The following is a 25,774-nucleotide window of genomic DNA, read 5'->3' as shown; positions in this document are numbered from 1 at the left end:
GCAGCCTTCCCGATCTTTGCAATGCTCCTGGCAGTTCCCAGTGATGCCTTGCGAAATGACCCAGATGACATAGGATCACGCGAGACCGCTATGTCATCACAGGTTATTGTCGCAAAACATCACTGGGAACGGGAGCTGGCAGGAGCATCGCTAATCCGGGAGCTGGCGGGAGCATCGCTAATCCAGGGGCCGCCAGAAGGTGAGTATATAACTTTTTATTTTAATTCTTTTTTTTAACAGGGATATGGTGCTCACACTGCTATATACTACGTGGCTGTGTTCTATACTACGTGGCTGCTATATACTACGTGGGCTGTGCTATATAATACGTGGCTGTGCTATATAATACGTGGCTGTGCTATATACTATGTGGCTGTGCTATATACTACATGGGCTGTGCTATATACTACGTGGGCTGTGTTATATCCTACATGGCTGTGTTATATACTACGTGGGCTGTGCTATATACTACGTGGCTGTGTTATATACTATGTGGCTGTGTTATATACTGCGTGGCTGTCCTATATACTACGTGGGCTGTGCTATATACTATGTGGGCTGTGTTATATGCTACGTGGGCAGAATGCTGGACATGGGGACAGAATGTTGGACACGGGGGACAGAATGCTGGACATGGGGGGGCAGAATACTGGACACGGGGACAGAATGCTGGACACGGGGACAGAATGATGGACATGGGGCAGAATGCTGGACACGGGAGCAGAATGCTGGACATGGGGGCAGAATGGAGATACAGGGCATGATTGGAGACACAGGGGGGCAGGATGAAAGACATGGGGGCATGACTGGAGACACTGGGGGCATGACTGGCAACACTGGGGGTAGGATTGGGGACAGATGGAGGCAGGAATGGAGATCCTGTATCCCCAATCCATGATTGGAGACACGGGGCAGGATGAAAGACATGGGGGCATGATTGGAGACACTGGGGGCAGGATTGGAGACAGATGGGGCAGGGTTGGAGACAGATCATGCAGGATCATGGGGCAGGATGGATACAATGGAGACAGATGGGGAAGGATGGGGAGATCATATGGGGCTGAATGGATACTCATGAGGGCAGGATGGGAGAACATTTGGCTGAAGCCAGGAATGATACACACGTGGGCCAGGATGGGGAATATTATTACCATAGGGGCTAATTAAGGGGTATTATTACTGCAGTGATGTATTTATTTTATTTTTTGAGTATACTGTTTTAAATGGGGGGGGCGGTCCTGTTACTGTGTAGAGTGATACTGTGTCACCTATTTTTCTTCATCTGGTGTAACGTAGAAGTTGGGAAAAATTAAGTAATGTGTTCTGCAAGTGGAGCTCAAGATAACTGTGTTATTTCCTGCAGAGATGAGCCCTGGCTGGAAGAAGTGATGGCAGTCTGTGCTGGATGAAAGATGAAAAACAAAGATAAAGGACTTCACCTAGAGATGTCACTGGTGAGTCAGTGTGTTACCTATACACTGACACTATACACTGTATACCAGGGGTGTCAAACTGCATTCCTCGAGGGCCTCAAACCATGAGTGTTTTCAAGATTTCCTTAGCATTCCACAAGGTGCTGGAATCATTCTGTGCAGGTGATTAAATTATCACCTGTGCAATACAAGGAAATCCTGAAAACATGACCTGTTTCCAGCCCTCGAGGAATGCAGTTTGACACCTCTGCTGTATACTATATACAGAGGTCCTGTGTATAATGTCACCAGTGATCACTGTATTACCTATACATTATATGTAGAGCTCCTGTGTATAATGTCACTGGTAATCACTGTATTACCTGTACACAGACACTGCATACTAAGTACCAACCTCCTGTGTATAATGGCACTTATGGTGATATTAGTATTGTGTTTTTTTTATTTTTGATCAGTATTGTAGTATTCAGTCACTATGTGGTGGTAATATGTGGTCTGATCCTGGTGTTGCGGTATTTGTCCCTTGTATGTACTATTTGGTCACTTTGTGGTGGTAATATGTGGTCTGGTCATGGTGTTGTGGTATTTGTTCCTTGTATGTGATATTATTCGATCACTGTGGTGGTATCAATTTTCAAATCGAATCTTTGGTTTGCCACCGAATTGCGCTACTGGTTTATTTTTTGTTTTCTTGTTTTTATAGCTCTTAAGCTGCATTTTTCCACATGTCACTTATTGGGGTCAGTCATCAGCACTACAAATCGACAGTGAATTCAAAACAATGGGACAATGAATACTGATATGTTGCGTTGCTGCAACCCATTTTTACAAATGTTCTACATTAATACTTTCTAATGTTTACTTTAAAAAGTTTTCCATTAAAAAATTGTCATATTCAATGTATGCAGTTTTTTCTTTGCAGCAACTTCAGCTAACAATAAAATGCCTACTGGTAACTGAGGAAGAGGGAGTAGGTCACAAAAATTGACTTATATAAAGCCCCTCTGCTGTATGGTATTGTAGAATTTACAATAGCTATCACTCATGTAAGAAGTGAAATCTGGCATTGTACTATACCTATATTTCTCTGCTATATCTGTGCATCATGAATCGTGGTATGTGTTAAAGGGGGGGGGGCCACTGAGACTCTTTTGCCCGGGGCCCTCAAAAACTTGGAGCCGTCCCTGCCTAGTAGCACCCCCTTTTGAAAGTATCACAGCTTGCAGATGCTTTTTGCAGCCAGCCAAGAGTGTTTTAATTCTTCCTTGAGGGATTTTCATCCATTGTTCCTTGGAAAATTCTTCCAGTTCTGGGAGATTCCTGGGTCGTCTTGTATGCACTGCTATTTTGAGGTCTAGCCACAGATTTTCAGTGATGTTCAGATCAGGGGACTGTGAGGGCCACTGTAAAATCTTCAGCTTGCTCCTTTTGAGGTAGTCTATTATGGATTTTGATGTGTGTTTAGGATTATCCATTTGTAGGGTTAGGGGTAGGGTTAGGATATGTGCACACGTAGAATGGTTCTCTGCGGATTTTTCTGCAGCGGATTTGATAAATCCGCAGGGCCAAAACGCTGCGTTTTTCCTGCGGATTTATCGTGGATGTACCGGGGTTTTTGTGCGGATTCCCATGCGGTTTTACACCTGCGGTTTTCTATTATGGAGCAGGTGTAAAACCGCTGCGGAATCCGCAGAAAGAATTGACATGCTGCGGAATGTAAACCGCTGCGTTTCCGCGTGTTTTTTTCCGCAGCATGGGCACAGCGTTTTATGGTTCCCATAGGTTTATATTGTACTGTAAACTCATGGGAAACTGCTGCGGACCCGCAGATGCGGAAACGCTGCAGATCCGCAGCAAAATCCGCAACGTGTGCACATAGCCTTAGGGTTAGGGCTAGGGATAGGGCTTGGGTTAGGGCTAGGGTTAGGGCTAGGGTTAGGGCTAGGGTTAGGGTTGGGGCTAAAGTTAGGGTTAGGGTTGGGGCTAGGTTTAGGGCTAAAGTTAGGGTTTGGGCTAAAGTTAGGGTTAGGGCTAGGGTTGGGGCTAAAGTTAGGGTTAGAGCTGGGATTAGGGTTTGGATTAGGGTTGGCATTAGGGTTACATTTGGGATTAGGGTTAGGTTTGGGATTAGGGTTAAGGCTAGGGTTGGGATTAGGGATGGGGTGTATTGGGATTAGGGTTAGGTTTTGAGGTTAGGGTTGAGATTAGGATTAGGGGTGTGTTCGGTTTAGGGTTTTGATTATCTTTGGGATTAGGGTTAGGCGTGTTTTGGGGGTTAGGGTTGTGATTAGGATTATGGATCGGATTGGGATTAGGGTTAGGGGTGTGTTGGGGTTAGGGTTGGAGTTAGAATTGGGGGGTTTCCACTGTTTAGGTACATCAGGGGGTCTCTAAACGCCACAGCCAATTTTGCGCTCAAAAAGTCAAATGGCGCTCCCTCCCTTCTGAGCTCTGCCGTGCACCCAAACAGTGGTTTACCCCCACATATGGGGCATCAGCGTACTCGGGATAAATTGGACAACAACTTTTGGGGTCCAATTTCTCCTGTTACCCTTGTGAAAATAAAAACTTGGGGGCTAAAAATCTTTTTTGTGGAAAAAAAAATATTTTTTATTTTCACGACTCTGCATTATAAACTTCTGTGAAGCACTTGGGCATTCAAAGTTCTCACCACACATCTAGATAAGTTCCTTGGGGGGTCTAGTTTCCAAAATGGGGTCACTTGTGGGGTGTTTCTACTGTTTAGGTACATCAGGGGCTCTGCAAACGCAACATAACGCCCGCAGACCATTCTATCAAAGTCTGCTTTCTAAAACGGCGCTCCTTCCCTTCCGAGCTCTACCATGCGCCCAAACAGTGGTTTATTCCCCCCTTGTGAAAGTAAAAATTTTTGTGGAAAAAATATGATTTTTTTTATTTTCACGGCTCTACATTATAAACTTTTGCGAAGCAGTTGGGGGTTCATAGTGCTCACCACATATCTAGATAAGCTCTTTGGGGGGTCTAGTTTCCAAAATGAGGTCACTTGTGGGGGGTTTCTACTGTTTAGGTACATCAGGAGCTCTGCAAATGCAACATGACACCCGCAGACCATCTCATCAAAGTCTGCATTCCAAGCGGCGCTCCTTCCCTTCCGATCCCTGATGGGTACCCAAACAGTGCCCCCCCACATATGGGGTATCAGCGTACTCAGGACAAACTGGTCAACAGATTTTGGGGTCCGATGTCTCCTGTTACTCTTGAGAAAATAAAAAATTGCAGGCTAAAAAATCATTTTTGAGGGAAAAAAAATGATTTTTTATTTTCACGGCTCTACGTTATAAATTTCTGTGAAGCACTTGGGGGTTTAAAGTGCTCACCACACATCTAGATAAGTTCCTTAAGGGGTCTAGTTTCCAAAATGGGGTCACTTGTGGGGAGTTTCTACTGTTTAGGCACATCAGGGGCTCTCCAAACACGACATGGTGTCCGATCTCAATTCCAGCCAATTCTACATTGAAAAAGTAAAACGGCACTCCTTCTCTTCCAAGCTCTGCGGTGCGCCCAAACAGTGGTTTACTCCCACATGTGGGGTATCGACGTACTCAGGAGAAATTGCACAACCACTTTTGAGGTCTAATTTCTCCTGTTACCCTTGTCAAAATAAAAATTTTGGGGCAAAAAGATCATTTTTGTAGAAAAAATGCGATTTTTTATTTTCACGGCTCTACGTTATAAACTTCCGTGAAGCACCTGGGGGTTTAAAGTGCTCACCACACATCTAGATAAGTTCCTTAAGGGGTCTAGTTTCCAAAATGGTGTCACACAAGGGGCTCTCTAAACATGACATGGCATCCGATCTCAATTCCAGCCAATTCTGCATTGAAAAAGTCAAACGGCGCTCCTTCTCTTCCAAGCTCTGCGGTGCGCCCAAAAAGTGGTTTATCCCCACATATGGGGTATCGGCATATTCAGGAGAAATTGCACAACAAAATGTATGGTTAAATTTCAGTTTTTACACTTGTGAAAATAAAAAAATATGGTTCTGAATTAAAATGTTTGCAAAAAAAGTTAAATGTTCATTTTTTCCTTCCACATTGTTTCAGTTCCTGTGAAGCACGTAAAGGGTTAATAAACTTCTTGAATGTGGTTTTGAGCACCTTGAGGGGTGCAGTTTTTAGAATGGTGTCACACTTGGTTATTTTCTATCATATAGACCCCTCAAAATGACTTCAAATGTGATGTGGTCCCTAAAAAAAAATGGTGTTCTAAAAATGAGAAATTGCTGGTCAACTTTTAACCCTTATAACTCCCTAACAAAAAAAAATTTTGTTTCCAAAATTGTGCTGATGTAAAGTAGACATGTGGGAAATGTTATTTATTAACTATTTTGTGTGACATATCTCTCTGATTTAAGGGCATAAAAATACAAAGTTTGAAAATTGCAAATTTTTTTAAATTTTCGCCATATTTCCATTTTTTTCATAAATAATCGCAAGAAATATCGAAGAAATGTTACCACTAATATGAAGTACAATATGTCATGAAAAAACAGTCTTAGAATCAGCGGGATCCGTTGAAGCGTTCCAGAGTTATAACCTCATAAAGTGACAGTGGTCAGAATTGTAAAAATTGGCCCGGTCATTAAGTACCAAATTGGCTCTGTCACTAAGGGGTTAATTAATCAGGCCCCAAATGCGGGATTGCAGACACATCCCTACTCTTACTATCTTCAATTTACTGTTTTCCACAAGAATGGTTTTGATGAGAGTTTTCTTAAAATATAGCCTTCAGCATACCATAAAATATAATTTATTGTCAAAACTGTGCAGAACACTCTCTATTGTCCTACGAAAAGGCTTGATTTCAATCAGAAGTCGGACTCGAGCTTTTGGGTTGTTGGATCTTTGCATACCAGGATCCCACGACCTTCCATGGCCCTTCTTGCAGACAAAGTGTGAGATCTTTTTCATTATCATAAGATCTCACTTTTTGCACTAACTCACTTACCAAAGCGGTTACCAAACAGTTACATAATTAAAAAGGTTACCATTCAATCACTGCATAGTAAAAACAATTCTTGAACTGCAATTTCTTTAATTTTTCTGCCTCTGAAAAATCAGTATTAGGCTAGGTACTTATTTACCCTGTGGTGTACAGTAAGCATTTAAGTCAAGGTTTACATCTGAATTTGCAAAAAAAAATGAATTAAGACAAAAACCCCAATGGAATTATTCAGTATAACATCCATCCACTTTCCTGACTGCATCCATTTTTTTAGGGGTGCAAAAAAAGTATCACCAACCATAGTTTTCTGCATTCCTAAAAGTACAGGACACTGCTAGAACAGCGGTCAGATGGAGTCTGAAGAGACTCCATCTGCTTTGTTAAAATTAACATTGAGGAGAAGACCCCTAGAAGAAATCTATTTAGCAGAAAACTATAAATGGAGATTAAAGAACCACAAAGCGGATTTCTTCACCAATGGTATTTATTTAATCTGTATTACGGTACATCCCCATGTGCTTACTTTCCATTTTCACTGTATTTATTAGTCCCCTAAAGGGACTTGAACCTGCAAACATTTGATTGCTTGTACTATATACAGCAATGCCTCAAAATGGCATCAATAAAATGCTGTCTCACCCCGTAAAAAATAAACCCTCAAACAGTTCCATCGACAGAAAAATGGTAACAGTCACAAAAATTTTTTTTCTAAAAGTTCAGGTTTTTTTTTCACTACTAAAATAATAAAAAACTAGACATGTTTGATATCCCCTTTATTATTCCTACAAAAAACATGGCGTCACAGTCCACCAGTATATAAAAAAATCCAAGAAAGTTTATTATATCAATACAAGGCATACATTTATGTAACAAAAATCAAAGAAGTCAAAAGAACAGAGCCTCTGGTGTTTGAGACAGCTGATCATCAATAATGTGATATGGTGGGATAACAATGGGCCCCTATATAAACATATAGTATTAATTGTCGTTATATAAATGCATAAAGTGCTTGGTGCAATGATATAAAAAATCTGAGAAAAAGCAATAGAATACCACACATGAAAAATTAGTGCATACACTTTGTAAACAGGTGCCACCTCTATAATTCACAATGCTAGTGCAAAGATATAACCGGGCATACACAGCCCATAATTCGAGGCAAAGCACACATCTATCCAAGGTACTGCAATCCATTAGGGAACAATGATTAGTATGGTCTCATGTATAGAACCCCCTTACCCATACTTCCACTTGTATGATCAGCTGTACCTGCAGCCCCAACACGTGAGGAAGCCCATGCGAAACAGTTAAGGTTATGAAAAATTAAAAGTGTGATAATTTTTCTACATTTTTGTCTAATATAGATATTTTCATGAATAAATGCAAAACATAAATTTACCACTAACATAAAGTATAATGTGTCATGAAAAACACAATCTCAGAATCACTGGGATATGTAGAACCATTCAAGAATTATTATGACAAAGTGACGCATGTCAGATTTGAGAAAAAAAATGGGGACTGGTTACAAATGCCAAAACTTGCTCTGCCACTAAGCGGTTAAGGATGTGGATGTGATAATAAAATACCAATGTATGTCCACAGAATACATAACTATAAACTATATTTTCCTAAATGAAAAGGTTGAAACATCCTTTAACCTCAAACAATATAAATAAGAAAATTAATTTCCTTAAGGCTTCAAAAAATGAACACTTATGTATGCAAATTTAATCTAATGGATTCATATTTATACTGACTGTTCATGCTGATTCTGATTGCCGTAGAGCTGAAAGCTTGAAAACCATTTAATTTTAATGTCAGAGGAGTTTCATATCATCATCTGGTTGCTTACAGGTCAGGTGAGGTGTCACTATGCATTTTACACATGATGTAACACATCTTGGCTCACTGCATCATATGGAGAATTGTTAAAACTGCAAACGCATCTCCACTCATCAATATATGTTACAGGCACAATTTACACTCTGATAACCCATGCAATGCCAATGACTTCAGTGTGTTAGGTCAACTATGAAATAAACAATGTACAGTGGGGGAAATAAGTATTTGATCCCTTGCTTACTTTTTAAGTTTGCCCATTGACAAAGACATGAACAGTCTATAATTTTTTAAGGGTAGGTTAATTTTAACATTGACAGATAGAATATCAAAAATAAGATCCAGAAAATCACATTGTATGAATAATATCTATTTGATTTTGCAGTGAGAAATAAGTATTTGATCCCCTACCAACAATTAAGAGTTCTGGCTCGTACAGACCAGTTAGACGCATTTCTTCCAGCAAGACAGTGACCCAAAACACACAGCCAAGGCAACAAAGGAGTGGCTCAAAAAGAAGCACATTCAGGTCATGGAGTGGCCTAGCCAGTCTCCAGACCTTAATCCCATAGAAAATGTATGGAGGGAGTTGAAGCTCCGAGTTGCCAAGCGACAGCCTCAAAATCTTAGAGATGTTCTGCAAAGAGGAGTGGACCAAAATTCCTTCTGACATGTACGCAAACCTCATCATCAACTACAAAAAACGTCTGACTTCTGTGCGTGCCAACAAGGGTTTTGCCACCAAGTATTAAGTCTTGTTTGCCAGAGGGATCAAATACTTATTTCTCACTGCAAAATGCAAACAAATTTATATAAATTATATAATGTGATTTTCTGGATTTTATTTTTGATATTCTAGTTCTCAATGTTAAAATTAACCTACCCTTAAAATTATAGACTGTTCATGTCTTTGTCAGTGGGCAAACTTACAAAATCAGCAAGGGATCAAATACTTATTTCCCCCACTGTGTATGGGCATGCAGGTCATAGGAAGCTGAAGAAAATAATATTTTATTCTTGGACGACATTGATCTGCATGAGTTCTGCATGACGACATGAGATCTGCAGTGGGCAAACGTACAAAGTAAGTGGTACTTATTTTTACCACTGTATGTAAAATAATACCCACATGACTTGTATTACATACTTTTTATATTATTTACTCTAGGGAAACCTTTGCATATAGTACATACCATATATTAGGGTATTGTTTGCACTGCCACTTAGCAAGGTTTGTATGTTTTTTTCATTTTCAAACTTTTTATTTTCAAGGACAAAAATGTTCACAATAAAACAAAAAAAAATAAAGCAGCATGGATATGATTAATCAATTAATCAAATATTAATGAATATCCAGCATGTTAAAAAATATAAAAATCCAGTACAGAATGTATATACAGTATATATTAAACAGGACTTTATCCAAATTTTTCATTTTGAATTAGGCTCACGATGTGGCTACAGAGCAGAACAAAACATTTTTTTTCTTTAACTTCTACGTGGCAAAGATATATTCAAAGTATTTGAAACCTATTAAGTTAACTTTTGTTAAATCCAAGTGTGTTTTATTAGCTAGTTTTTATTGGCGGCATGTACTTTTTTTCTCTCTCTCTAATGCTGACCAGTCATAAGATCATGCCCCCACCATATCTTAGGCTTGTCAGTGCATGAGATGCACTGATACAGCTCTGATCTCCTGGTCTAATCTTCTGCATCTTGGTGTAGCAGAGCATAGTGTGCAGGCAGCACCTTGGAACAGCACAGCCAACTTGGAAAACAGATACCTTGGAATAGCACAGCTCAGTGAAAGCAGGCTGGGTTTGTCTTGTAGCTAGGCTGAGTGTAAGCATATAATAGCAGCATGTTTACTACTGGAATACTCAGGCAGTGTGAAACCACCTGTGCCAGCCTGAAAAGTTTTAGCATCGTGACATGGGAGGTTCACACATTACCATGGTACCACAACAAGCACACTAGGCCACTAGAAAAGGAATACAGGGGGCCCATCACTGGAGCCAGGACAGGTGACTAACACTTGTAGCTTCTATATTACAAACCATATTGTACATTTTTGTGTTTTCTTTTAAATCATTACATGGCCTAATCCATGTCATATTCTGAAGTTATTTTCCCTTAAAAACATTTTGTCTAGTAGAAAAAATGGTTTGAACCACCATATGGTTACAAAATAAGCAACTACTGTTCCATAATATAAACCTGTAAGAACGCCTTGTGCTGATGCACAGGATCCATACACACAGCTTTGCTGTTTGCATAAGGCCTTAAACTGTCACAGAATTATACTTACAGGTGCTGTCCCAGAATTGCAACTTACCATGAAAGGAGAGGTCCTGTATTCTGTATCTTTCGAACACCACATCATTCATATGCGGGATAAAGCTGAACACCACTCCTATTTCCTGACTATAAGCCAACATGGCCTGAGTCTTAAAGTAAAACCACCTGTTATGCCGATTCACTAAAGGCTTCATGATCTTCTCATGTATCCTGCCACTCGCTCAAGCCTGACAAAGGGTCTATGACCCAAAATGTTGCGATCACTAGAAAGTACGTTTATAATGCAGTGTGTCTTTATTGATAATGAGCAAGAAATCAATTATAAGGCAAACCTGCATATTTTGGAGTGCTGTTCCATCTCTTTATGTTATGAAGTTAACTTTGTGTTCTGAAGTTAACTGCTTCTATCTATGCTCTCTAGGAGTTGTATTGCCTGAATTTATATATACAATTGTCAGTCATAATATGTCTCACTCTAGTAACACTTACTTACTGTGAGATGAAAGCTGCAAGTGGTGTTTGTAATGACACATAGCTCTGCTCTACTGTAGATACTGAGATAACAGGGGAGAGCGAGACGGTGTCATTACATGTCTCACACAGAGAAAGCTTGCGATAAGCTTCACTACGAGCAGGTTCTGTTTTTTTCTTTGCAGAATACTTCCTGCTTATGATAGGGCAACGTCTTGAAGGGGGAAAAGTACACACCCAAAAGATGAATCTTTGCTAACGCGCCTTTGGTTGAATAACAAATTACAATCTAAACTTTATGGAGCTAAGAAATAAAAAGGAGATGTTTTAATCAGCTCTGCAGTCCTAATTTCCATTATGTGACCAGTTTAGCATGATAAAACTGGTGAAAGGTCCTCTTTAAATACTCATTCTTTTCTCAAATTAGGTTTAAAATTTGGTGCTTAATATGGCACTTTGAGAGCGAATATGAACTTAAATATTTGTACAAATCTGTAAAAAAAAATTAATTATACTTTTAGCTATTTTTGTACAAAAACTGATGGCAAAGTGACTCAAAAATGCAATATATTGATATTCACAACATTATTTTTTTTTTTTACAGAAAAATTCTGGTTTTTAACAGAAACAGCTTACCATTAAATTTCAGTAGGAAAAAACTCTCCGCTCTGTTTACAGCTTCATTTTTTTGTACTTGTTCCAATAGAACTGGTTTCAAAAAACTGTTTTTGGAACAAAACTTCTCATCACCAGAACACACAGACAATGTCAGCAGTAAGTCAGTGGGATCCAAATCTTTTAAAAAGTTCTAGTGAAAGAAAAGGATTGTATAGAAAAACATTAACAAGGAAACACAGAATAAGGTTTTAGATTCTGTTTATAAAATGTCTAATTCAAAGAACTTATGTACTTGCATTTAAATTATCAGAATTGTTCTTTGGCATGATCTTCAGTGCAATATTTTTTACACCAAAAGGCAAGATTTTGTTTAAATTTTCAGTAACCAATGTGCCTGTATTAAAAAAAAATGCATAATTAAAAACAGATTTTATAGTCCTAAGTGTATGTTATTTTTTTTACATAAATAACACTAATCTATCCATATTAAAAAAAATTTCTTAACATTACATTGGAATAATAGTGTAACAATATTGGCAAAACTACTTGTTGGTATTGATTAAAATAGCGTTAACTAAGTACCATATGTTATTTACATGAACCATTACTATTTACTTATTTACTTGCTGTAGGTTATATGCTCATTTTTTTTCTTGTGTTTTGCACTGCTCTGCTATTATTCACATTGATGTTGTTTGTCACATGGTAAGGTTTTAATGCCAGAGACCGTCTTGATGGGTATACCTTGTCATCCTGGGATCGCTTTCATGCCTTTTTGATCAAAACAGTGTTAACTAAGTACTCTATGTTATTTACATGTACCATTACTATGTACTTATTTACTTGTTGTAGTCTATATGCTGATTTTAGTTTTTCTTGGGTTTAGTTTTTTGTATTGTATCGAATATTACAGAGTCAAGGAGCCAGAAGCAAATTGACTAATATGGAGCCAAGCCAGAGATTTTGAGTTGTTGTACAACACTAGCAATGTCACCGTTCACCTGCAACAAAGGCGCGGTGACCAGAGGTTGAAGCTGAAACAGAGGGGACACAAACCATCAAAGGTGATTATGCAGCGCCCCAGAGTCCTGGTCGTTGCAGTACTGTGGCTCCGCCACTATGGGGAGCTATGGTGCGTCTGATGGCACTGAAGGAGTTCATCTGATCAGGTATCACAGACACCAATACATTTCACAGTCGGGCCTCCGGGGGGAGCTAAGGGTGCTATTCATTAGGCCACTCCCCACCATAGTGGGTAAACTGGGGGTCAGGCAGGAAGTTAGATCAGAAAGCTGACTGGGTTGGAACCAGGCAACACCTTGTGGCAGAGGGTGTTGTAGGGGAAGATACAGTAGGGTCTCTGTCAGGGGTGGGATCCTGACAGAGGCTTGGCAACTTGAACGAACGTAACGGGACCGTGCCTGCTCCGGGTAGCGGCGGTGCCCAAGGAAGGACTAGAAGCGAGATAGATTGTGCTGAGTGAGAAACGAGATCACGCAAAAGGAGAAATACCAGTAGGAGTCGTGCTGTAAGACCGAAGCAACATCCTACTGAAGGGCACTACCGGTGGCCGGAACGCCGAGGGAGTATCATAACATTCAGCTTCAAGCAATACTCCAAACAGCGGCAGGACAGTCAGTTTAAGGCGGGCTGTCTAACTTAAATCACCTATGCAGTCTTGGGGGGCAACTTGTGGAGAGGGGCGACTCTAGGGTCCCGGAAGAGCTCCGAGCCTACCCGTCAAACGGGTGCCGTCCCATCCAGAACAACAGGGAGGGACGGAGGATTAGCAGAACATCATCTAATCGAGTTGTGAGGGAACTTAAGAAACAGACACAACAGTTGTGGGGACTTTCCGTAAGCACAGCAGGGAAGGACCACAACACATAGCGCTAGAAGGAAGGCACAGATTTCCACCTGTGAAGAGAACTCTGGAGGTGCCATTGGACCGGCCGGACTTGCGCAGCCTGGTGAACCGTGTTCTGGACTGAGGACCCAGAGATCTTCAGTAAAGAGGTAAAGAGACTGCAACCTGGTGTCCTCGTTATTTGCTGCACTTCACCACTACAGCCTCACCACCAACATCTACACCCGTCATCATCATGCACTGTGCGCCCCTCGGCAGGGTCACGGACCGGGCCTAGCCACCGTGACAACCCCAGAGCAGAGACTCAGAGGCCCGGTACCGGGTACCCCTCGGCCCTGCGGCAGTGGGGGCGCTACAATTACCTGCTAATTCTGCACATATACAAGTGCTTCTCACTAAATTAGAATATCATCAAAAAGTTAATTTATTTCAGTTTTTCAATACAAAAAGTGAACCTCATACATTATATAGAGTCATTACAAACAGAGTAATCTATTTCGAGTGTTTATTTCTGATAATGTTGTTGATTATGGCTTACAGCCAATGAAAACCCAAAACTCATTATCTCAGTAAATTAGAATGATTAACAAAAAACACCTACAAAGGCTTCCTAAGCATATAAAAAGGTCCCTTAGTCAGTTAGCTCCACAATAATGGGGAAGACTGCTGACTTGACTGATATCCAGAAGGCAGTCATTGACACACTCCACAAGGAGGGTAAGCCACAAAAGGTCATTGCTAAAGAAGCTGGCTGTTCACAGAGTGTTGTATCCAAGCATATTAATGGAAAGTTGAGTGGAATGAAAAAGTGTGTTAGAAAAAGGTGCACAAGCAACCGGGATAACCACAGCCTGCCACCTGCATCCTGAGGAAGGGATCCTGCTCAGGTGCACTTCGCACCACCCACTGCCGCAGCATTGCCACACCTCTGCCGCCGTTTCCGCTGCCGCAACCCCCCGGTAAGGCTACTTTCACACTTGCGTCGGTACGGGGCCGTCGCCATGCGTCGGCCCGATTTACCGATGCACGTTGTGAAATAAATGCACAACGGGGGCAGCGGATGCAGTTTTTCAATGCATCCGCTGCCCCATTGTAATGTCCGGGGAGGAGGGGGGAGGCCACGCATGCGCGGTCAAAAATGGGGGACGCGACGCACAAAAAAAGTTACATGGAACGTTTTTTGTGCCGACGGTCCGCCAAAACACAACGCATCCGTCGCACGACGGATGCGACGTGTGGCAATCGGTCGCAATGCGTCGCTAATGCAAGTCTATGGAGCAAAAACGCATCCTGCGGGCAACTTTGCAGGATGCATTTTTTCTCCAAAACGACGCATTGCGAAGTACGTCACACAACGCTAGTGTGAAAGTAGCTTAAGCCTGCGTTCGAACCATAAGACACACCCCACATTTTCATCCCAAATTTTTTGGGGAAAAAGTGAGTCTTATGGTGTGAACAATACAGTAATATAGGAGATTCCCTTTTTGTATTTAAGAACTGAAATAAATTAACTTTTTGATAATATTCTAATTTAGTGAGAAGGACTTGTAGATTGTGAGTCCGGCATGTATGTCAGGACTATGCATATTTTTTGATTATCTTTTGGGCATTCATGCCCTCTTTCAAGATGGCGTCTTTTGTGTCATGTGCTTTTTGTCTTCCTGCTTTATAACCTCACCCCAGCCTCTAGTAAGTGCTACAGTATTCTGCCTGTATCCTGTTTCTGGTCCTGGTGGCTTCCTGGTTTCCTACATGCTCCTTCAAATCTTTGTGGATATCCAGTTTTCCCACCCTCACATATTCTGCTGTATACACCTGTGACCAGTGTTCCTTCTGCTTCTGGCTGCTCGTGCTGCTCTCTCTGTGCCTCTGACCCCACCTGCATTTGCTAAACTCGTAAGCTGGTTACTGCTCTGTCTCTTCCTTCTACTAAGTAGATAAAGAGCACGGGATGTTCTGCACTATCTGAGACTTCCTACCCTCACCTTCCTGGATCATCTGCTATATTATATGGACTTGCTTGTTTACATATATACAGTATATATATGTATATATATATACATACACTGCTCAAAAAAATAAAGGGAACACTTAAACAACAGAATATAACTCCAATTAAATCAAACTTCTGTGAAATCAAACTGTCCACTTAGGAAGCAACACTGTTTGACAATCAATTTCACATGCTGTTTTGTGCAAATTGAATAGACAACAGATGGAAATTATTGGCAATTATCAAGGCACACCCAATAAACGAGTGGTTCTGCAGGTGGGGACCACAGACCACATCTCAGTACCAATGCTTTCTGGCTGATGTTTTGGTCACTTTTAAATGTTCGTTGTGCTTTCACACTTGTGGTAGCATGAGACGGACTCTACAACCCACACAAGTGGCTCTGGTAGTGCAGCTCATCCAGGATGGCACATCAAGGCGAGCTGTGGCAAGAAGGTTTGCTGTGTCTGTCAGCGTAGTGTCCAGAGGCTGGAGGCGCTACCAGGAGACAGGCCAGTACACCAGGAGACGTGGTGGGGGCCGTAAGAGAGCAACAACCCAGCAGCAGGACCGCTACCTCAGCCTTTGCAAATGTGCATGTGTCTGCACAAAAGGTTAGAAACTGACTGCAAGAGGATGGTTTGAGTGTCGACGTCCACAGATGGGGGTTGTGCTCGCAGCCCAACACCGTGCAGGACGCTTGACATTTGCCACAGAACACCAGGATTGGCAAATTCACCACTGGTGCCCTGTGCTCTTCACAGATGAAAGCAGGTTCACACTGAGCACATGTGACAGACATGACAGAGTCTGGAGACGCTGTGGAGAGTGATCTGCTGCCTGCAACATCCTTCAGCATTACTGATTTGGCAGTGGGTCAGTAATAGTGTGGGGTGGCATTTCTTTAGAGGGCCACACAGCACTCCATGTGCTTGCCACAGGTAGCCTGATTGCCATTAGGTACCAAGATGACTGTTATGACCCTAATGGCAGAGGGTCTCAAAAGAACATACCAAGTCTGCAAACATAAAAAACCAGCTCATAGGGCAGTGGTAACTGGGCTAACCATATATCTAATCCTAGCACCACAAATAGCAGCAGCCGGGGAACGTGCCTACGTTGGTTCTAGACGTCTCGCGCCAGCCGGAGAACTAACTAACCCTAGAAGGGAAAAGATAGACCTTTCTTGCCTCCAGAGAAAAGACCCCAAAAGTTGGATACAAGCCCCCCACAAATAATAACGGTGAGGTAAGGAGAAAAGACAAACGTAAAAATGAACTAGATATTTAGCAAAGAGAGGCCCACTGACTAATAGCAGAATATAGTAAGATGACTTATACGGTCAGCAAAAACCCTATCAAAATTTCCACGCTGGATATTCAAGAACCCCCGAACCGTCTAACGGCCCGGGGGGAGAATACCAGCCCCCTAGAGCTTCCAGCAAAATCAGGAATCACATTTAGTACAAGCTGGACAGAAAATAAGAGCAATACAGATAACCAAAAAACAAGGAAGCAGGACTTAGCTTAATTTTGCAAGAACCAAGACCAGCAGACAGGAGCAAACAGAAAGGATCTGATTACAACGATGCCAGGCACTGGACTGAGGATCCAGGGAGTTTATATAGCAACACCCCTGGACTAACGACCCAGGTGGGTGCCAAACTGAGGAAAGACAATCCCAGAGTCATATCACTAGTGACCACAAGAGGGAGCCAAAAAAGTCTAATTCACAACAGTACCCCCCCTTTAAGGAGGGGTCACCGAACCCTCACCAGGACCACCAGGGTGATCAGGATGAGCAGCGTGAAAGGCACGAACTAAATCGGCCGCATGCACATCAGAGGCAACCACCCAGGAATTATCCTCCTGGCCATAGCCCTTCCACTTGACCAGATACTGAAGCCTCCGTCTGGAGAGACGAGAATCCAAGATATTCTCCACCACGTACTCCAACTCTCCCTCAACCAACACCGGAGCAGGAGGCTCAACAGAAGGAACCACAGGCACAACGTACCGCCGCAACAAAGACCTATGGAACACGTTGTGAATGGCAAACGACACCGGAAGATCCAAGCGAAAGGACACAGGATTAAGGATTTCCAATATCTTGTAAGGACCGATGAAGCGAGGCTTAAATTTAGGAGAGGAGACCTTCATAGGAACAAATCGAGAAGACAGCCATACCAAATCCCCAACACGAAGTCGGGGACCCACACCGCGGCGGCGGTTGGCAAAACGCTGAGCCTTCTCCTGTGACAACTTTAAGTTGTCCACCACATGATTCCAGATCTGCTGCAACCTATCCACCACGGAATCTACCCCAGGACAGTCAGAAGGCTCCACATGTCCCGAGGAAAAACGAGGATGGAAACCAGAGTTGCAAAAAAAAGGCGAAACCAAAGTAGCGGAACTAGCCCGATTATTAAGGGCAAACTCAGCAAACGGCAAGGTCACCCAATCATCCTGATCTGCAGAAACAAAACACCTCAAATAAGCCTCCAGAGTCTGATTAGTTCGCTCCGTTTGTCCATTAGTCTGAGGATGAAAGGCAGACGAAAACGACAAATCAATGCCCATCTTAGCACAAAAGGATCGCCAGAACCTGGAAACAAACTGGGATCCTCTGTCAGACACAATATTCTCAGGAATGCCGTGTAAACGAACCACATTCTGAAAGAACAAAGGAACCAGATCGGAAGAGGAAGGCAGCTTAGGCAAAGATACCAAATGGACCATCTTGGAAAAGCGATCACATACCACCCAGATGACAGACATGCCCTGAGACACCGGAAGATCTGAAATGAAATCCATGGAAATGTGTGTCCAAGGCCTCTTCGGGACAGGCAAGGGCAAGAGCAACCCGCTGGCACGAGAACAGCAAGGCTTAGCTCGAGCACAAGTCCCACAATACTGCACAAATGACCGCACATCCCGTGACAAGGAAGGCCACCAAAAGGACCTAGCCACCAGATCTCTGGTGCCAAAAATTCCCGGATGCCCTGCCAACACCGAGGAATGAACCTCGGAAATGACTCTGCTGGTCCACTTATCAGGAACAAACAGTCTGTCAGGTGGACAAGAGTCAGGTCTACCAGCCTGAAATCTCTGCAACACACGTCACAAATCCGGAGAAATGGCTGACAAGATAACTCCCTCTTTAAGAATACCAACTGGTTCTATGACTCCAGGAGAGTCAGGCACAAAGCTCCTTGAAAGAGCATCAGCCTTCACATTCTTTGAACCTGGTAAATACGAGACCACAAAGTCAAAACGGGAGAAAAACAATGACCAGCGGGCCTGTCTAGGATTCAGGCGTTTAGCAGACTCGAGATACATCAGATTTTTGTGATCAGTCAAGACCACCACACGATGCTTAGCACCCTCGAGCCAATGACGCCACTCCTCAAATGCCCACTTCATGGCCAACAACTCCCGATTGCCAACATCATAATTCCGCTCAGCAGGCGAAAACTTCCTAGAGAAAAAGGCACATGGTCTCATTACAGAGCAACCTGGGCTTCTCTGCGACAAAACGGCCCCTGCCCCAATCTCAGAAGCATCCACTTCAACCTGAAAGGGCAGTGAGACATCAGGCTGGCACAAAACAGGCGCCGAAGTAAACCGGCGCTTCAACTCTTGGAAAGCTTCCACGGCAGCAGGAGCCCAGTTAGCAACATCAGAACCTTTCTTGGTCATATCCGTCAAAGGTTTAACAAAGCTAGAAAAATTAGCGATAAAACGACGGTAGAAGTTAGCAAAACCCAAGAACTTCTGAAGACTTTTAACTGACGTGGGCTGAGTCCAATCATGAATAGCTCGGACCTTGACTGGGTCCATCTCCACCGCAGAAGGGGAAAAAATAAAACCCAAAAAGGGAACCTTCTGTACTCCAAAGAGACACTTTGAGCCCTTAACAAACAAAGCATGCTCACGCAAAACCTGAAACACCATCCTGACCTGCTCTACATGCGAGTCCCAATCATCAGAAAAAAACAGAATATCATCCAGATAAACAATCATAAATTTATCCAGATACTTCCGGAAAATATCATGCATAAAGGACTGAAACACTGAAGGAGCATTAGAGAGCCCAAAAGGCATCACCAAGTACTCAAAATGACCTTCGGGCGTATTAAATGCAGTTTTCCATTCATCTCCTTGCTTAATGCGCACAAGGTTGTACGCACCACGAAGATCTATCTTGGTGAACCACTTGGCACCTTTAATCCGGGCAAACAAGTCCGACAACAGAGGCAAAGGATACTGAAATTTAACAGTGATTTTATTCAGAAGCCGATAGTCAATACAAGGTCTCAAAGATCCGTCCTTCTTGGCCACAAAAAAGAATCCCGCACCAAGAGGGGAAGAGGATGGACGGATATGCCCCTTCTCCAGAGACTCCTTGATATACGAACGCATTGCGGTATGCTCAGGTACAGACAGATTAAATAGTCTTCCCTTAGGAAATTTACTACCTGGAATCAAATCTATGGCGCAGTCACAGTCCCTATGAGGAGGCAGAGCACTGGACCTGGACTTGCTGAATACATCCTGATAATCAGACAAATACTCAGGAACTTCCGAAGGAGTAGAGGAAGCAATAGACATCGGCGGGGAATCACCATGAATTCCCTGACAGCCCCAACTTGACACAGACATTGCCTTCCAATCCAAGACTGGATTATGGGTCTGTAACCATGGCAGACCCAAAACGACCAAATCATGCATTTTATGCAGAACAAGAAAACGAATCACCTCCCGATGTTCAGGAGTCATGCACATGGTTACCTGTGTCCAAAACTGCGGTTTATTTTCCGCCAATGGCGTAGCATCAATACCTCTAAGAGGGATAGGATTTACCAAAGGCTCAAGAACAAAACCACAGCGCTTGGCAAATGACAGATTCATAAGACTCAGGGCAGCACCTGAATCCACAAACGCCATAACAGGGTAGGAAGACAATGAGCAAATTAAAGTCACAGACAAAATAAATTTAGGTTGCAAATTACCAATGGCGACAGGGCTAACAACCCTTGTTAGGCGTTTAGAGCATGCTGATATAACATGTGTAGAATCACCACAGTAAAAACACAACCCATTCTGACGTCTATGATTTTCCCGTTCATTTCTAGTCTGAATTCTATCACATTGCATTAAATCAGGTGTTTGTTCAGACAACACCACCAGAGGATTAGCAGTTTTGCGCTCCCGCAAACGCCGGTCAATTTGAATAGCCAGCGCCATGGAATCATTCAGACTTGTAGGAATGGAGAAACCCACCATCACATTCTTAATGGCTTCAGAAAGGCCATTTCTGAAATTTGCGGCCAGAGCACACTCATTCCACTGAGTAAGCACGGACCATTTCCGAAATTTTTGGCAATAAACTTCAGCTTCATCCTGGCCCTGAGAAATAGCCAGCAAGGCTTTTTCTGCCTGAATTTCAAGATTGGGTTCCTCGTAAAGCAATCCGAGCGCCAGAAAAAACGCATCAATATTTGCCAATGCCGGATCTCCTGGCGCTAGCGAGAAGGCCCAATCCTGAGGGTCGCCCCGTAAGAAAGAGATAACAATTTTAACTTGCTGAGCTGAGTCTCCAGATGAACGGGGTCTCAGAGATAGAAACAATTTACAATTATTCCTGAAATTCCTAAACTTGAATCGGTCTCTGTTGTGAATTTGCTTTTTGGCTCCCTCTAGTGGTTACTAGTTTTTTGACTCTGGTTTTTCTGTCATTCCTTTTATCCGCACCTGGGTCGTTAGTTAGGGGTGTTGCTATATAAGCTCCCTGGACCTTCAGTTCAATGCCTGGCAACGTAGTTATCAGAGCTAATCTGCTATGCTCTTGTCTACTGATCCTGGTTCCGGTTATATCAGCTAAGTCTGCTATTTTGCTTTTTGCTATTTGTTTTGTTTTGTATTTTTGTCCAGCTTGTTCCAAATCTGTATCCTGATCTTTGCTGGAAGCTCTAGGGGGGCTGGTGTTCTCCCCCCGGACCGTTAGACGGTTCGGGGGTTCTTGAATTTCCAGTGTGGATTTTGATAGGGTTTTTGTTGACCATATAAGTTACCTTTCTTTATTCTGCTATTAGTAAGCGGGCCTCTCTGTGCTAAACCTGGTTCATTTCTGTGTTTGTCATTTCCTCTTACCTCACCGTTATTATTTGTGGGGGGCTTCTATCCTGCTTTGGGGTCCCTTCCTCTGGAGGCAAGAGAGGTCTTTATTTTCTTCTACTAGGGGTAGTTAGATTCTCCGGCTGGCGCGTGTCATCTAGAATCAACGTAGGAATGATCCCCGGCTACTTCTAGTGTTGGCGTTAGGAGTAGATATATGGTCAACCCAGTTACCACTGCCCTATGAGCTGGATTTTTGTATCTTGCAGACTTCCACGTTCCTCTGAGACCCTCGCCATTGGGGTCATAACAGGTCTCCAGAGAACAGTTCAGGAATAGGTATTTTAGGTTCAGACATTGGACTACTGGTAACAAAATCTTGTATACCCTGCACACGAGCAGCAAGCTGATCCACACTTGCAATCAAGGTCTGGACATTCATGTCTGCAGCAAGCACAAGCCACTCAGAGGTAAAGGGGAGGAACAAAGAGAGGAAAAAAAAAAAAAAAAACTCAGAATTTCCTTTCTTATTATCCCACTTCTGCAATGCATTAAACATTCAACTTGGGCCTGGCATACTGTTATGACCCTAATGGCAGAGGGTCTCAAAAGAACATACCAAGTCTGCAAACATAAAAAACCAGCTCATAGGGCAGTGGTAACTGGGCTAACCGTATATCTAATCCTAGCACCACAAATAGCAGCAGCCGGGGAACGTGCCTACGTTGGTTCTAGACGTCTCGCGCCAGCCGGAGAACTAACTAACCCTAGAAGGGAAAAGATAGACCTTTCTTGCCTCCAGAGAAAAGACCCCAAAAGTTGGATACAAGCCCCCCACAAATAATAACGGTGAGGTAAGGAGAAAAGACAAACGTAAGAATGAACTAGATATTTAGCAAAGAGAGGCCCACTGACTAATAGCAGAATATAGTAAGATGACTTATACGGTCAGCAAAAACCCTATCAAAATTTCCACGCTGGATATTCAAGAACCCCCGAACCGTCTAACGGCCCGGGGGGAGAATACCAGCCCCCTAGAGCTTCCAGCAAAATCAGGAATCACATTTAGTACAAGCTGGACAGAAAATAAGAGCAATACAGATAACCAAAAAACAAGGAAGCAGGACTTAGCTTAATTTTGCAAGAACCAAGACCAGCAGACAGGAGCAAACAGAAAGGATCTGATTACAACGATGCCAGGCACTGGACTGAGGATCCAGGGAGTTTATATAGCAACACCCCTGGACTAACGACCCAGGTGGGTGCCAAACTGAGGAAAGACAATCCCAGAGTCATATCACTAGTGACCACAAGAGGGAGCCAAAAAAGTCTAATTCACAACAGATGACATCCTCAGACCCCCTGTGAGACCATATGCTAGTGCGGTTGGCCCTGGGTTCCTCCTAATGCAGGACAATGCCAGACCTCATGTGGCTGGAGTGTGTCAGCAGTTCCTGCAAAATGAAGACATTGAAGCTATGGAATGGCCCGCCATTTCCCCAGACCTGAATCCGATTGAGCACATCTGGAACATCATGTCTTGCACCATCCACCAACGTCACTCTCAGGCATTGTCAGGAGGTCATACAGGCTTGTCGAGATCAAACACACTACTGAGCATCATTTCCTTATCTTGAGGCATTTCAACTGAAGTTGGATCAGCCTGTAACTTCATTTTCCACTTTGATTTTGGGCATCATTCCAATTCCAGACCTCCATGGGATATTAGTTGTGATTTGCATTGATAATTTTTAGGTTTTATTGTTCTCAACACATTCCACTACGTAATGAATAAATATTTAGAACTGGAATATTTCATTCAGTGATATCTAGGATGTTGGATTTTAGTGTTCCCTTTATTTTTTTCATGTATATGATGAGGTGGCGGATGGTCTCCTGAGGGATCTCCTCCAAGACCTGGACTAAAGCATCTGCCAACTCCTGGACAATCTGTGGTGGATGGTGCGAGACATGATGTCCCAGATGTGTTCAATCGGATTCAGGTCTGAGGAACGGGCGGGCCAGTCCATAGCTTCAATGCCTTCATCTTACAGGAACTGCTGACACACTCCAGCCACATGAGGTCTGGCATTGTCCTCCATTAGGAGGAACCCAGGGCCAACCGCACCAGCATATGGTCTCACAAGGGGTCTGAGGATCTCATCTCAGTACCTAATGGCAGTCAGGCTACCTCTGGCGAGCACATGGAGGGTTGTGCGGCCCTCTAAAAAAATGCCACCCCACACCATTATTGACCCACTGCCAATCCGGTCATGCTGAAGGATGTTGCAGGCAGCAGATCGCTCTCCATGGTGTCTCCAGACTCTGTCAGGTCTGTCACATGTGCTCAGTTTGAACCTGCTTTCATCAGTGAAGAGCATAGGGCGCCAGTGGCGAATTTGCCAATCCTGGTGTTCTGTGGCAAATGTCAAGTGTCCTGCACGGTGTTGGGCTGTGAGCACAACCCCCATCTGTGGACGTTGGGCAATCAGATCACCCTCAAGGACTCGGTTTCTAACCTTTTGTGCAGACACATGCACATTTGTGGCCTGCTGGAGGTCATTTTGCAGGGCTCTGACAGTGCTCCTCCTGTTCCTCCTTGCACAAAGGCTGAGGCAGAGGTCCTGCTGCTGGGTTGTTGCCCTCCTATGGCCCCCCACATCTCCTGGTGTACTGGTGTACTGGCCTGTCTCCTTGTAGTGCCTCCAGCCTCTGGACACTACGCTGACAGACACAGCAAACCTTCTTGCCACAGCTCACATTGATGTGCCATCCTGGATGAGCTGCACTACCTGAGCCACTTGTGTGGGTTGTAGAGTCCGTCTCATGCTACCACAAGTGTGAAAGCACAGCCAACACTTAAAAGTGACCAAAACATCAGCCAGAAAGCATTGGTACTGAGATGTGATCTGTGGTCCCCACCTGCAGATCCACTCCTTTATTGAGTGTGTCTTGATAATTGCCAATAATTTCCATCCATTTTCTATTCCATTTGCACAACAGCATGTGAAATTGATTGTCAAACAGTGTTGCTTCCTAAGTGGACAGTTTGATTTCACAGAAGTTTGATTTACTTGGAGTTATATTCTGTTGTTTAAGTGTTCCCTTTACTTTTTTGAGCAGCGTTTATATATCCGTGTATGGATTAGTCAAGGACTTACTTGTTTCAAGCATCCTCAAGTATAAACTGTGCTTCACAGACTGCTCCGCTGTTTGCATTTTCCTCAGAGGTTCCCAACAGATTTTGTTAAGTTTTCATTTACACTGAGTGTTTATGGACTTTGAGTTTTCCTCTGCACTTGTTTTGCAACACAGTGAGTTTATAATATAGACATTTTCACCTATAAACTGTGCTCTGTAGTATATTTGCTGCGCGCAAGAGGACTCCTGAGTCTTCTATTATAATTATTACAACGTCCATAAAATTCAGACTTTATTGTGGATTGCTCTATTCAAAATCAATACACAAAGTCATTGTATGATGGAACAGCAAGTAACTAAAACTTCTGTGCTGGTTCTTGTCCCCCTGATTCCACACCCACCACTGGGTGGCACCTCACCTTAGTTGCATGAAACGCATGACAGTACTATTTAATTCATGAGACTTTTGATGCCACTAAATCAGGGAGCTTCAGGGTTATTCCTTGTCTGGGTTTGATTACCCCTTTCAGGGAACTGCAGGGCTGCTATTTAAATCCCTGAACCTCTGACTTCCACTGCCAGTCAATAAGTTCAGGTTCAAGTCTATAGTCCTAGTCATTGCCTATGCTGTGTCTCCTTATTTATCTTGTTTTCTAAACTTGGCTTGTATTTTGACTACATACTTCCTTTCTGATTTTGTTCTTGACGTGACCACTTGATATTGGTCTTGCGTGATGACCCATCTTCCTGCCAGCTTGCTCCACCAGTCAGCAGCTGACTCTGAGGTCCCAGTCCAGGGGTCTTTGTGTAAATCTAGATCACTGTACAAATGTTAAGGGGTGAAGGCCAGAGAAACTCGTAGGATCTGGCAAATAGACTACACCCAATAGGTGGTGCCAGAGTTCAAGTCCTCTTCCCCTCTGATGAGGCTATTTGCATTACATCCAGAACATGCTATATTTTTAAGTTAAAAAAAGCAAGTCACTTTATAAAAAAAAAATACCACCTT

At 43.0% G+C, this 25,774-nt stretch overlaps 1 protein-coding gene across 1 annotated transcript in view; it reads right to left on the bottom strand.

Moving 5' to 3' along the window:
- LOC143817701 (uncharacterized) overlaps window positions 1-25,774 on the bottom strand; it is a 385,700-nt gene that overhangs the window by 75,889 nt on the left and 284,037 nt on the right. Inside the window, exons 17-18 of the mRNA XM_077299189.1 lie at window positions 11,945-12,042; window positions 11,667-11,838 (exon numbers count right to left, since the gene is read on the bottom strand). Coding sequence (XP_077155304.1) covers window positions 11,667-11,838; window positions 11,945-12,042 — 270 coding nt within the window. The remainder of the gene's footprint in view (window positions 1-11,666; window positions 11,839-11,944; window positions 12,043-25,774) is intronic.

The sequence above is a fragment of the Ranitomeya variabilis genome, chromosome 3, assembly GCF_051348905.1.
Source record: "Ranitomeya variabilis isolate aRanVar5 chromosome 3, aRanVar5.hap1, whole genome shotgun sequence".
Lineage (NCBI taxonomy): Eukaryota > Metazoa > Chordata > Amphibia > Anura > Dendrobatidae > Ranitomeya > Ranitomeya variabilis.
Note: the sequence above shows the minus strand (reverse complement) of the source record. Positions and strands in the feature narration are given on the sequence as shown.